The sequence below is a fragment of the Nelumbo nucifera genome, chromosome 7 (genome assembly GCF_055504915.1).
Source record: "Nelumbo nucifera cultivar China Antique chromosome 7, China Antique-T2T, whole genome shotgun sequence".
NCBI classification, from domain to species: Eukaryota; Viridiplantae; Streptophyta; class Magnoliopsida; order Proteales; family Nelumbonaceae; genus Nelumbo; species Nelumbo nucifera.
Window position 1 is genome coordinate 27,323,099 of NC_142655.1, and position 15,730 is coordinate 27,338,828.

At 39.6% G+C, this 15,730-nt stretch overlaps 1 protein-coding gene across 8 annotated transcripts in view; it reads right to left on the reverse strand.

The window, feature by feature from the left end:
- Positions 1-15,730, reverse strand: part of LOC104593394 (putative cyclic nucleotide-gated ion channel 5) — a 97,881-nt gene that overhangs the window by 3,862 nt on the left and 78,289 nt on the right. For all 8 annotated transcript variants that reach the window (XM_088891998.1, XM_010253194.3, XM_088892000.1 and 5 more), the window contains one exon: positions 10-246. In XM_088891998.1, coding sequence (XP_088748124.1) covers positions 10-246 — 237 coding nt within the window. The remainder of the gene's footprint in view (positions 1-9; positions 247-15,730) is intronic.

Consider the following 15,730-nt stretch of genomic DNA (forward strand, 5'->3'; position numbering starts at 1 on the left):
AACAGTTACCCTTCTAACTAAAGCCAAGCAAAGATGCCGTTTGATATCTCTCCTAAGGTCCTTTGGTAGGCTCTGAACCAAATTCTCTTCATCCACCCCTCGTGTTTCTAACCATTTGTACTGATCATACCGTCTAACTCGCTCACGCAGATCTTGTGGCAGCAATCGATGATGCATCCACTGTTCTGAATCACGCCTTTTGATTCTCATCTCCTCAAGCCGAATTGTAAGAGATTGAAGATACGTCTATACAGTAAAGCAAGTACCAATATGAGCATCTTCACACAACAAAAATGTTGAACAGGATAACAGTTACTCCATAGATGACAAGTAGACATACAATCAATATAATGACTTGTAAGCATACTTATAATGCATAATTCAGTAGAGCCTTAGAAAATAAAACAGTATTTATAGCAGAACAATTAACAACACTTTGCATGAATGCTGATATACCCTTCACTTATACCTTTTCCAAAGAAAAATTGAAGAAAATAGCCAATAGATTATATGTTTATTTCTAAAACAAATCCCTTGAATAATACATTTTATTTTCTTGTTAATTAGACCAGATGTGATATGTAAATCTAGAATATCTCCAAAGCAAAATAAAAACTACGGTTGAAAAGAACAAATAAATCTTCTGAATGCCTTATTGCTTTATCACTGGATATCCATGTAAAACGTGACAGCAAAAAAAAAAAGCCCAAACCGAAAGAGGAACCCACAAATGGAATAGTACTAACAAATGTTCACAAATAAGCAATAATCCACTTACAGCATTGAACAATAATCCATTGAAAAAAGAGACGGTAAGCATCTCTTCACAGGAACACCATAAAGAAAGGACCTCAACTATTGATCAAAAAAAGAACCTCAGCCCTATCTGATTCCTTCAAATGGTCGTGAGAGAGAGAGAGAGAGAGAGACTTATTGCATTGTTTTTTCTTTTTTTTGTTGATAACATAACTGAATAATATTTGAGTGTAGTGGTCAACCCAACTTCAGCTTCAGCCATTAAAGAACTCACAGCCTCCTTAGTCTCAAAGACAAAACAATGCCATTCAATTTAACCACTTCTATCAAAAGCATGGTTTAAAATGTCCCTAATTTCCCTAACATTTCCATGACATATTTCCATTTCCATGGGTAGCGACACGAAATTTTACCGGAATCAACATTTCCTTATGAACACTACCAACACTATGTGGAGTACAACAAATAGTTTCCACAACATATTTCCATTTCCACTTCAATGGGTAGCGACATGAAACTTTACTGGAATCAACATATTTCCCAGTGAACACTACCAATACTATGTGGAGTCCAAGAGATAGTATTATAACATAAGTTGGTACAATATTGTAAATATGTTAAGTAACAATTTTATTGTCTGCCTAACTTACATGATTACCACTTTGAGCTATCTCAATATTCATTTCAAACATGAAGTTAAATATTAGCTTTGTTTATCTATTACAATCATTTACATTTTCTATGAGTTAAAATTTTGCTTTAACTCATTTTATCATGAAGCTCTGAATCTTAAAGTTTACAGGGCAACTTCAGAACGTATTCTTTTGTCTATAACCTTGGCTTCTTAGCTTTGTTTAATAATTTGCAACAAGATAATAATTTAAAAAGGTGTTCCTATGCTTCTTTTATCATTTCATAAAATATCTTTCTATATATTGCATATTTTAAAATGTTTCCGCCATGTCTATAATTTTTACAATATTTCCACATGATATTTCCGACATTTCCCACATGTTTCTTATATTTGTATGACCGATATTTCCACCGACATCAACATTTTAAACCTTGATCAAAAAGCCTCTTGGTAAATCACAAAACTGTCCCAATACTCAAAACATATACTTCAACACATCCCCTTGAGATTGTGACTATGTATCATATAATCCTTCCAACAAATAAAATCTACCTAAGGATGAATCAAAAGCTTAGTTAAAGGGAAAAAAATCTGCCAACTAATTGTCAGAAGATATATGGAGTAGTACATCCTTGTCAAGCAGCTTCTCAAGAACACAATGACAACCAAATCTGCCATGTTTCATTCCATAAAAAAATGGATTAGAAGCAATGTACATACTAGCCTCATTATCACAAATATAAACTTCTTTTTATCAATAACTGTGAAAATTTATTAAGCTAAAAACAATTAAATACAAAGAGGCATGGAAAACGGGAGTGACAAGCTCTCTTAACTCTCCCCATTTAAACTCTCAAACAAGTTATAGTAGAGCACCAAACATTTTCTCTCTACCCACTCCTTGTTTGGCCAGTACATCAGCAAAAGAATTAGCACTTTCTAACCCCATTATTGTCTTATTTCCATATCTTGTCTCAGCCCTTACAGAGAGCCATCTACATTAATTGGACCTGAATAAAGAGCAATTGTTCTGCCCTCCTTGTTTCTGAAAACACCTTCTATGCCTAAAGGACCCAGTTTCCCTGCACTACTACCATCAACGATGAGTTTGATTAAACCATTAACTGGCGGAGACCAACTGGGATTTGTTAAAAGGTACTAAACCTCCCACTTCCTTCCAGCTTTTATACAAATCAGCCGTTGGTATGTCATCAAATAAATCCAAGAACTTTATTCAATGGAACACTCTGATGGTGATAGCTTCAATAACTGCTGCTCTCCTTGTCTGAAAAAGTTCTAAGGTTCCTTCCTTCCCATATAGTCCAGCTAATGGCAAATCTTGTACATTCCACACTATTTTCCCCCTTTTATTTGGCGAATAAAATGTTGTATTGTCAACCAAGCTTTGCACATTAACTCATACGTGGTGTGTTGTGTTTTATACCCTAGTATTCCGTTTCCGCACTTACCCAGCCACAACGCTCAACTTCTTATTCTTCCATGCTTTTTTGAAGATAAATAAAAAAAGATATTTCATTAATGAAGAAAGTAGATACAAAGGGGCTGGGTGACAAGGCACATCGCTTGTAGCTACAAAGAAAACCACAAAATAAAGAATAAAAAACAAACAAAACAACCACTCTTAATACAATTAGCATAGATCCAAAGTGTTCCAAAAATCAGAACCAAAATCTTCTGTTTTGGGATCCTCAAAATTTGGAAGAATCAGCATCCAGTCCAACAGTCTTGATCCAATGTCAACACGCAAACCCTCTTTCTTTCCCCCATCAATTGCTGGCCACTGCTTAAAGATTTCCTTAGGTGACCGGGGAGCCCACCCCTCCACCTTAAAAGTGTCGAAAGAAGAAGATCCAAATACATCTAACAAAGATGCAATCAACCATCAGATGAATTACATCTTCAGATTCAGACACGCAAAGGACACATCTACTTGCCAAATAAAAATTTCTTTTCAACAAGTGATCATGGGTAAGTATGCTGTCCATGGCAACCAGCTAAGCAAATGCTTCAACTCTAGGAAGAATTGGATTGCCCCAAAGACCTCCAAGGAGATGTCTTTCCACTTGATTTCAAGCCAGAGCTTTATAAAAGGACTTGACTGTAACCTGCCATTTTTACTCTCCTACCACCTCAATTGATAGGAGCACAGCTAGGCCCATTACCACTGTTCGCCCCAGCAGTATGATACCCATACAGCCTTATCCGAAGGCCTACGTGAGAGGACCACGTCAGCCAGTTAGTTACAACTGAATCATACCCATGTGATGTAATGGGCTATAAATAATAGAATAGCAATAAAGGGGATTACCTTTTGAGCACCAAAAACCATCTTCTCTTCCTTTCTCTTCTGTAGGAGGCCTGGGCTCCCTCGAAGAAGCTCTTGAGGTAGGCAGAAACCTACCAAGTGGTATCAGAGCCCAATCTTGGGTTGACACCATGGTGGGGACGAGAGTGTCCGTTAGTGATGAGCGTATCGAGAAACTAGAAGGAGATATCATTGAGATCAAGGCGGCACTATCAATGGTCTTGGCCAAGCTGGAGAAGGCGACTGTCAGCGAGAACACAGAAGGCGAAGGAGAATGTAGCAGCCAGCCCAGCAACTGGTCTGGAGGAAATGGAGTGTTGTGGCAGACCAAAATCACCTTCCTGAACTTCTCAAGTGAGGACCCTGTACTATGGATTTATAGGGCTGAGAGGTGCTTCGAGTACCATGAAATACTAGGAAATCAGAGGGTTTCAATTGCCGCTATCCATCTGGAAGGAGAAACAATTCTCTGGTTCTAGTGGTTTCGCCGATCACATCCCTAAGTGACTTGGGCAGATTTCACCGATGCTATATGTGTGCGGTTTGGACCCACTGGATTCGAAAACTACGATGAACAACTAGCTAAGTTAAGACAGACTGGTACAGTGAGAGAATATCAGGTGGAATTTGAGTGTTTATCTTCAAGGGTACAGGGGTGGTCGGAAAATGCTCTGTTGGGCAGTTTTATCGGAGGGTTGAGGGAGGATATTCAAGTGGAGGTGAAATCCATGCAACCCCCGACGGTCATGGCTGTTGTAGGCCTGGCCTGGCTTTATGAAGAAAAATTCGACAGAATCATAAGACCACTGAGTCGTCTTTAGGGACCCCTCTTGAAGACACCTATGTTGGAGTGTGGCCCTGAAGACAGAAGCGGCCCAGACCCAGTCACTACTGGGCCCGCTAAACTAGAGAACCAAGTCTTCAAGCCCAACGTCCCCTACAAAAGGCTGACATGGGCCGAGATGCAGGCCCGTAGGGACAAGGGCCTATGTTACAACTGTGACGAACGGTTCGGCCTAGGTCACCGATGTAAGGCCCAACAGGCTTTCTTGCTATAGACAGATGGGCCGGAAGAGGGAGAGCAGGCGGTGGAGGGCCTTGAAGAAGACAACCCAACTAACCTTGATATGATATTTGGGCTTGGCCCGCCCGAGATTTCCTTGCAGGCCCTCACATGCCTCACGTCGCCCCAAACCATGCGTGTCATGGGTAGACTGAAGGGCTGGGAGGTATCTATTTTGGTGGATAGTGGGAGTACCATGAATTTCATTTCAGATGACTTGGCCATCCAGATGGGGGTGACCATTAGACCTACCTCTAAGTTCAATGTCCAAGTTGCCAACGAAAGTTAGATACCATGTGAAGGGGTCTGTAAAGACATGGAGCTAGTCATCCAAGGGAGGTCTTTTGCGTTGATCTGTACACATTGACCTTCAGTGGAGCCGACATCGTGCTTGGGGTACAGTGGTTGCAACAATTGGGTCGGGTGGTTTGTGATTGGTCCAAATTGACCATGGAATTTCAAAGGGGAGATTGCACCATAACTCTAAGAGACTCCAGGCTGTTGGTTCCACAACCAGCTACCCTCAGCTCTATATTCAAAACCAATTGGGACCTAAACCGGCCCACCTTGATGCTCTTAGGGGCCTGGACTCCTGGCCCACATCTGAAGCCCACAATCAATGAAGGTAGGATGGGCAGTCCAGATCCACGACTGCAAGCAGTCTTGGCCAAGTACCCTGATGTCTTTTAAGAACCACAAGGGCTCCCTCCCGAGAGAGTTCATGACCATCGGATTCCCATTGTACCAGGGGCAGCACCAGCAAATGTACAGCCCTACCGGTACCCATACTATCAACACCAAGAAATCAAGCACTTAGTCCAAGACCTCCTACAAAAGGGGTTCATACAACCCAACAATAGTCTATATTCCTCCCCAGTTATACTAGTGAAAGACGGATTATTTGATAGAATAAAAAACTGGAGCTTCTAATCGGGTAGCAGATGCCCTGTCAAGACAAAATGAATTACAGTTGATGGCAGAATCTAGACCCGTGTACCCACTATTGGAGCTACTCAAACAGGAGATATTGAACGACGAAGAGTTGGCGGCTATCAAAAGAAGATGGGCCGAGGACCAACCGAAACACTGGGCTACATCATGAAGACTCCTCTTGTACTGTAAGGGGAGACTAGTCTTACCTTCAATGTCCTCACACACAAGGAAGCTTCTACAGTTATTTCATTCCTATGTTGAAGGCGGTCACTCAGGGGTACTAAGGACTTGTCGGCGCATTGCGGCACACTACTATTGGAGGGGAATTAGGAAGCATGTGCAGGCCTTTGTGGCCATCTGCCCAACCTGTCAACAGCAGAAATATGATACTCAACAACCAGCTGGGCTCCTTCAGCCCCTTAAGATACCAAATCAGGTCTGGGACGATGTCACCATGGATTTCATCACCGGCTTGCCACCCTCTCAAGGCAAGACAGTGATCATGGTGGTGGTAGACAGACTTAGAAAATATGCCCACTTCTCAGCCTCGTCACACCCATTCACAGCAGCACAGGTAGCAGATCTGTTCGTGAGAGACATCACAAAACTGCATGGAACACCAGCCTCCATCGTATCTGACCGGGATCCTCTATTTATGGGACGATTTTGGCAGGAGTACTTTAAAATCCAAGGGACACACCTAGCTCATTCCACGAGCTATCACCCCCAGTCTGATGGGCAGACAGAGGTAGTTAATAGGTGCATCGAGACTTATTTGAGGTGCTTCGCTGGGCAGAGGCCAAAACAGTGGTTGAAGTGGTTATCTTGGGCAGAACTGTGGTATAATTCCACCTTCCATGTGACTACCGGTATGACACCTTTCAAGACCTTGTATGGGAGAGACCCCCCCTGCCATTCTCCCCTACGAGACAGGCTCCACTACTGTAGCTGCAGTAGACGAATACCTCATCAACCGAGACTTAATCTTGCAGGAGCTTAAGAACAATTTGCAGCGGGCTCAGCAGGTAATGAAGGATACATATGACTGCAAGCACCATCCCTTGGAATTTCAGCCTGAAGACATGGTCTACTTGAAGCTCCAACCCTACCGACAAACCTCAGTAGCAAGCGAGCATGGCAGAAACTGGCTCCCAGGTTTTATGGACCCTTCAAAGTCTTGGAGAGAATCGGGTCAGTCGCCTACAAGCTAGAACTTCTACCATCCTCCAAACTCCACCCCGTCTTTCATGTATCACTACTCAAGAAACAAGTGGGTCAAGGGGACAAAACTCAGGCAACCCTCCCAGCCTTCACTGATGAGGGAGTCATGGTCATGGAGCCCCACAAGCTGGTAGACTTCTGTTGGGTACACAAGGGAAGGTACTACATAGAAGAAGCCTTGGTAGTGTGGAGCAGCCTGCTGGAAGAAGAAGCCACCTGGGAGGAATACTCTTGATTGAAGCATGAATTTCCCCACATCAATCTTGAGGACAAGATTGATCTCAAGGTGGGGGGAGTTGATAGGAGCACGGCTAGGCCCATTACCACTGTTCGGCCCAGCAGTATGATACCCATACAGCCTTATCTGAAGACCTACATGAGAGGACCACGTCAACCAATTAGTAACAACTGAATCATACCCATGTGATGTAATGGGCAATAAATAATAGAATAGCAATAAAGGGGATTACCTTTTGAGCACCAAAAACCATCTTCTCTTCTGTAGGAGGCCTGAGCTCCCTCGAAGAAGCTTCTGAGGTAGGCAGAAACCTACCATCAATTGTGAGCTCTCTGGATGAATCTCCCATGAAATATAGTAAAGTTAGGAAAACATTATATATATATTTCATACAATAATCGATTAGGGTCCTAATCGATTCTGGACAAGCAAGAACCAGAACCAACCCGATTATTAATCGGGACAAAATCATGGAACCAGAACCAACATAATCAGTTCAGTTCAGTTCAGTTCGGGCAGTCAGGCAGAACTGACCCATTGACAATCCTAAGAAGTATTCACTGTAGTAAGTTTTTGAACTTATACATGCTTGGGGCTGAGAATCTTTCACCATCTCTTGGCATTAGCACTTTCAGTTCCTTATTATCAAGATTAAATCTAGGTTTCTTTTGTAATGAGAAAAAGTAAATGTCATTGTTGCAGGATTTGTTTCTTTCCCATCTGTTTTAGCATGTAAATATATTGACTAAAAGGAAGCAAAGAAAGAAAAGAAAAAAGAAACAGTACTGTTTGGAGGAAAGCCAAAATTATGAGGCATAAGCCTCTATTCCATATATATAAACTGCTTTATAACTATAGCAATTGACTAATATCTGGTTGTATAACTCACTATAACAGCCTTATAAACAAAGGCTATTTAAAACACTGAAAGAGATATAGGTGATAAATAAACACTAAACTCCTATTACAACTCGAGCACTACTGAACTAAAAAAATACTCGTATTTCAACAATCCCTCTCAAGATGAGCATAGATGCTAACCATACCCAGTTTGCCTAGAGTACAATTCAGCTTGAATTTCTAGACTCCTTTAGCAAAAACACCCACCAACTGTTCATCTGCCTTCACAGAAGGAGATAGTTGGAATGAAGAGTATAGGAAGAAGAAGAAGAGGTATCGAAAGAATAGGGTGTGTTACTATTCACACCAAAATGTTTTCATTTAACTTAGTAAAGAAAAATCACATTCATAATCTCAATACTCCCCCTCGAGCTGAGCATAGATATCTATCATGCCCAGCTTGCCTAGGTTTCTTTCAAGCTTCAGCTTGTGGAAGCCCTTGGTCAGACAATTAGCAAGTTGATCTTTTGACTTGACAAAAGGCACACATATTTCTCCACCATCTATCCTTTCTCTAATGAAGTGTCTATCAACCTCAATGCATTCTGTATGATCATGTTGAACTGGATTATGTGCAAGGTTTATAGCAGCTTGATTATCACAATACAGTCTCGTTAGAACTTCAGCTTGGATTCTATATGCAAATGGTTTTAATTCCCGGGATCCATGTGAGAGGAGAGTGCGGCACTGTTCCTTGCAGCCGAGGGAGAGGTCCTCTCTTGTCGGGCAGTGCTTGATCATTAAGGGCTGAGAGGTTAAGTGTAAGACCATTTAGGATAATACCTGATGGGCTAATCTTGCACCTGCCCACAGTCCCTGGGTTTTTATAAGATGGCTTGGCCCAGGGACCACTTAATGTAAGTGTTGGGCCCATAGGGTTCATACGATGGACTCAAGGGGTTCATTGAGATTTTCAGTGAATTTGGCTGGGCCTTGTATTAAAGGCTGGGCCGAACCCATGTGGCTGGTGTGTAGATCAATGCTTGGGTCCCACGCCATACAAAGAAGCCCAACTTAATTACTATTAGTTAATTAGTTATAAAAAATCACTAGAATTGTAGGGATGGCAATTTTCCTTGTAAAACCGGGGCCTTACCCTGCCCCACCCTGAACGAGGAAAGTTTTCTCAAATATTAAATGGGTACAGGGCATAGACGTGGTGGGAACAAGGAAAAAATTTTTGCCCCAAATTAGGGATGGGGTTTGCATATAATTCCCCAAACCCGATGGTAAATTAGTATAATATCCGTAGATTCAATAATGATTTTTAAAATATCTCTAAGTTTTCCTCATATCCTTATAATCCTTGAATCCCATATTTTTATTTATAAAATACTCCCAAATTCTCATAATCCAATTCCTAAAATACCCCAAAATTCCCATAATACTATTTGTAAAATATCCATAAGTTATATTTTTTAGATGGTTGCCTCAGGGTGGGAAAAATTTGAGGATTCCCATCCCCGACGGGGAATGTGTGCCTCGTCTCGAATCCGCCCCGCCACTAGGGTCAAGGTAGGGATGGAATAGAGTGTCTTGACTTACGGGTAGACCTGTTCATGGGCCGGGTGGCCCGACGGGCCGGCCCGACCCCTGGATGGGCTTGAACAGGCTTTTTGGCCCGCGGGCTTAACCTCAGGCCAAAAAGCCCGGCCCGCATAAAATTCGAGTCAGGCTCGGGTTTTGCCAAAATAGCCCGGCCCGGCCCAACCTATAGTTAAACCTAAGTAAACCCGACCCGACCTATAGTTAAACCTAAGTAAAAACCCTATGTGATGTCCATTTGAATACTTTTTTTGATTTGAGAAGGTTGTTGATTCACTTGTAGGCCCATTGTTCATTTAAATAGGGGAAAAAAACATCCGAATTAAAATAGATAATGTCTATTTGAATAGGGAAAATTCGAATTTCTTTTATTAGGTCGGGCTTCAGGCTCAGGCTCGGGCTTTTTATCAGGGCCGGGCTCGGGCCCAAGTTGTAGGCCCATTGGTCGGGCCGGGCTCGGGCTCGGGCCTAACATTTTTCTGTTAGTAAAGAGTCAAAGCCCGGCCCGGCCCGACCCATGAACAGGTCTACTTATGGGGGTGAGGGACAAGGAGGGGTGCCCCATCCCGTGCATCGCATGGGCCCCCGCTAGTTATAATATATATTTTAACTTATTTATACCTTTGACACTTAGGCCCCATTCATTTAGCGTAAATAAGAGGGGGAAAGTTGGTTAATGGGTATTTCTTTCCCATTAACTAACTTGTACTAGGCCCCATGGTAAAGAGAGTTTCATTTACTCTGGTAAAACCTGCCCATCTCCTAAGTAGCAGGTAAATAGCTTTCCCACTTGGGGAAAAAAGTTTATAACACATAATGGAATAAGTTCTCTCTTTTTAACATTAGCTTTATGGGTAAAAATGTCATTATATTACTTATTTGGGAATGAAAAGAACATTTGTAAGTAAACTTACTTGAATAAGTGTTACCTTGAAAACATTTACCTGAGTAAATGCATTTACCCCAATAAGTGAGAAATTTGTAAATGAGCAAGGCCTTAAATTTAGTATTATTGATGCATAAACTAGTTCTCTTTAGACCAAGGATACCAGAATCGCGAAGGGATCCCAGTGAGGACAATATAGATTGTTCTTTTAAAGTCCGGTTCAACTGCACGATATTTTATGGATGCAAATTGTTTCAGGTTCCAATATTTGATTGAAAATAGCCGTTAATCCCTAAATCTTAATATTTGGTGTTTGAGTGGAACAAAAGGAATGAATGTGTTGTATTTATCGACATGTTGAGAAGTTTCGAACCTTAGGCTCTATTTGTTTGCCAATGCAAAACTATGGTAATGCAAATGATTTGAGTGTAAATTTCGATTTATTTTTGTTTCAAGTTTTAATGCATATTATTTAATTGAAGTATAAATAAAATAAAATTCAAAACAAAAATAAAATAAAATGTGTAATCTTTTTATTTACACTCTCATGCATTTATACTAATACAAATAAAATTGCACTGCAACTAATTGCAGCTTTAGGCTTAGTTTAGAAAAGGGTGAAAATACAAATGGTACAAAAACAAAGTTTACACATACCATATACTGTACAAATGCGTATTAGTTTGGAAAGAATACAAATACATTCAAAATAAAACAAAATACAAGGTTTTGTATTTTACATTTTCATATTTGTACTCCTTCCTAACTGAGGCTTATTTTCAAACTACAATCAATAAGCTAGGGTCATTGGGAGATGAATTGGTCGGACCTGTTGGTTCACTGTAGCTAGCCTAGCTAGGATTGTGTCAGGCTCCCTATGAATTAAGTAGGCGGAGATTCCCAATCCAATGGCCTGCACCCACGGCCGTACAATCCTACTCCACCTCTAGAAGCCTAGACAGCAGCACCACACATTCTTCCACCTCCCTATCAAGTAAAGACATTCTGAAACTGGGACTCCAACAAATCTCTCCCTGCCTCCATTCAAAGCATTGGGCTATTGTTACCTCCTTCCTACTTAACCTGTATAATCTTGGACAAAGCTCACAGAATCTTCCCACATTCAGCCACTCATCCTCCCCAAATCTAATGCCAGACCCATCCCCTGCCTTCGAATAAACAAATAGTTTTACCAACTCCTAAAACTTCATGTTCCCATTCCAATTTTCCAAACACTTGTCCCATAAGACGAAGTGACTTCCCAAGAATCCCACCCAAGAAACAAATGGTTTTACTGTTTCATGTACTAGATCAACACCTAAAAGTGTAAAATAACCTGGCATAGATTGTCTAAGGAAGAATATGCCCAATCAATATCAGTGAAGCCCAAGATCCTCAACCTGAAGAACCTTTCAAATACATGCTAGGGTCATCAACTAATTCCCCTTGGCATGCGACAAATTTAACACCAGGATCTATAGGAGTAGAGCACAACTTGGACCCTAGATCTTTGTCTCTAGGAAATCAAGAAAAATTTACATGTTGATGTGAATTGAAACCCTAAGAAAACATTGCCACTTCCAAAGTCTTTTTATGTGAAACCTCCCCTGAAGAAGAGACTAAGTTCATTGATATCATATTCATCATCTCTTGTATAACAATATCACCCATGGAACAACCAAAAGAAGAGCTCTTACAAAATACTAAGTTATTTGATTAACACTTCTTCAAAAAAAAACCAATCACATCTTTACTAAATTAGTCAAACTAGACAAAAGGGCATTGTTTATGCCATAGAGAGTGTTGTTAAGATGACACACCATCCCAAAATACACCCCCCTAAGCAATAAATCCAAGAGGCTGTTCTATAAAAGCCATTGTTAACATCACGTTGAGAATGAATAAGTAGCTGCCAAAGAGATGATAATGCAAAGAAAAGCTAACATGGCATAGGGGGGAAAGGCATTTCACAATGGTCTATGCCATATATTTGTGTAAGCCCATTGGCAATTTGATGAACCTCTAAATGCTCCATGATACTTGACAAATATAAACCCAACGCAACAAACAAGGTTTTCTTTTTATTTTTTTGAAGATAACTAAAGAAAGAATTTCATTAAATATAAAACAGATAATAAGAATTTCTGGTGACAAGGTGTCACCAAACCATCACAAAAATTCAAATATTTCTTTAGAACATTTTACATCAAGTAATATTCATAGTACTCCAAAAATTCAAACCAAAATCTTCTCTTTTAAAGCCTTCAAGTTGAGGCAAAATTAGCACTCAATCCATAAGATTTGCCCCAATGGTTGCACCTAACCTCTCCTTACTCTTCATTTTTCTTTCAAAATTTTTTCTATTTCTTCCTTTCTAAACTTCCCAACCTTCTTATATTTGTTTCTTTCCAAACAAGTGTTTTTTTTTACCTAGAGGAAGAGACAAGTTCCACGGTATAATTTTATTGTAAGGTTGATGTTTCTTCCTATATCATTGTCCTCTAACCTGTTTTAGATATAGGCTAGATTTCCTAAATAAATTAAAAAATAACAATAGAAAACAAAGAAATATAAAACTACAAATAATAAGAGAAAGAAGCACATAAGAAACAAATTAATGAGTAGTATAAGCAGTAGATGACCTTTTACATTTACGAAGTAATAGGTAAATCCAAACTCCTAGACACCAACATAAAAGATGGACCCATAGACTCAAAAAATGTTGAGGAAGGACCAATATTATTTTGTTGCCAAGTGTATACTGGAGTGATTGGTCGCTTAGGAGGCTACTACACATCCAAGAAAGAAATAGTAGGAGGAACATGCAAAGGAAGCAAGAACAAACGAATTTTCATTAGAAAAGGATGAAATAGATTCAATGAAAGGTGCAGTAGCACAGATGAAATGGCAATAACACTTATACCCTTTTTTGTGTATGAGAGTAGCCCAAAAACATATACATCCAAAGTGGCAAGTTGGAAAATGAAATAATGGAGTATTAGTAACACAAGTGATTTGACCTTTAAGAATGAATAAAGCCATTCAACTTATGAGATAACATACAATAAGGATAAAATCACTCCAATATAATTTAAGAACCTACATATGAAACATTAGAGTACAAGCAACCTCCAATACATGTTTCACAACTTCAGGAACAAGCCTTTTTATGCTTGAGGATAGCTGCTGACCAAAACATATAAATCTGAAGAAGGAGGAGGAAGACAAAATAAGGGAGTATTACGCAACAATGGAAATTAGGAATTTGACCTTTAAAAATGAACAAAAAGGCATTTACTTTTCAAAAAAAAAAAAGAATGAACAAAGACATTCAATTTATGAGAAAAAAAATGCAATGAGGACAAAATCACTCTGACACATCGGAGCACTCATAATTTGACAATGGATATGGCACTAAACAGAAAGGAAAAGTGAAACAGGGTTCATGTAGCCAACCCCATGTGGTTGGGATAAGTAGATGACGATGATGATGACATATGAAACAAGCAACCTCCAATAGGTGGCAATTATTTCTTTCAGCCACATGATTTTGCTAAGGTGTTTTAACATACACAGTTTGGTGTTTTGTTCATTTGCATCAAGATAATCATTAAAACATCTAAGATGTAGAGCTCAGCAACATTATCAGATTGTAATACACAATTAGTAGAAGTAAATTGTTTCTGTACTATAATAAAAAAATTAAATATGAAAAGCAATTCAAAGCCATCTTTTATTATACATACCGTCATTCAAGAATGATCATCTACAGAACAGAAGTAAAAAAATAATGAATTACTAAATAAGAAGTAACACACATTGAACCACAAATGTCAAAATAGACCAACTGAAACAACTTGGACACATGACTATTGAGTCTAGGGAAAATGATACAGAATGCTTATTAAATTGATATGCATCAGGCCAAAAAGACTCTAAACTACAAAGAGAAGGAACCAGCAACTTCAAATTTTGCAACAATGAATGTTTCCAAGCAACAATGATGCTAATGTAGAGATTGAAATAAATATATACTGCAAACCACCATCAAAATAGTAAAGGCCAACTCATACTTTCCTATATATTTCTTTATCTTTAGATGTTCAAAGACACAGAAAGCGTGACAAAATGTAACCGAACAACTTAGAGGGACTTGATTAGTTTGCTAATAAACACGAGATGAAAAGGAAACTGAGGAACATACAAAACATAAGAAAGATAAATTAAAAGTTGGGAGATCATGGAAGAGAAAAGAAGTTCTCTCCCAATCAGCCCCAACTCTTTTTTAATAGAGTCCACACTTAACATGAACCAACCACTAAATAAACAGTAAATTACAGGTTTACAGCAACCATAGGATGGGATTTTAATGTCATCAGGTTTATAACTGAAACAAATAACCCCAACCATAGGATCACCTCAAGTATGAGGAAGTTCAACCGTTTTGTGGATTCTTTTGAATTGAGGGAGCTAACATTGGTGCAAGCTGATTTTACCTGGTCTAACTTTCAGGAAGAACCACTTTGTTGCAAACTAGACAGATTTTTATTCTCTTCAAATTGGGAGCAAGTATGGGGTGGTTTGGTGATGAGGGCACTACCTAGACCTATGTCGGATCATTGTCCAGTTAGACTATCTCAAGAAAGACTAGCAGGTGGACCTTGCCCCTTCAGATTTGAAAACATGTGGTTGTTACATCTAGACTTTCAAAAGAAAGTGAAAGAATGGTGGGAAGAGGATCAGGTGGAGTTTAGAATGGAAGGGATATAGATTTTATAAGAAGCTACAAAAGCTAAAAGCCAGGATCAAAGCTTGGAACAAAGAAGAGTTTGGTAGAATTGAAGACAGAAAGGAGGCTATTAGTAAAAGGATTCAAGAACTTAATGTTGCTGAGGCAGAGAGAGGATTGAGGCGTGAAGAAAGGGAAGAGAGATGGAAGTTGAAACAAGAGTTGGAGGAAATTCTCAGAAAAGAAGAGATAAGCTGGAGACAAAAATCAAGATGCAAGTGGTTGAAGGAAGGAGATGATAATAATACAAGATTTTTCCATAACTTGGCAAGCGGAAGAAAGAGGAAGAACATAGTGGAAAGTTTGGAATGGAATGGGGCAATGCTGACAAGAGAGGAAGAGATTGCAAAAGCTTTTGTGGAGCATTTTAAATCCATTTATGACAGTCCCAGTAGAGTAAGAAAGACTCTAACTGACTTTGAGTGGCATGTTGGAGAAA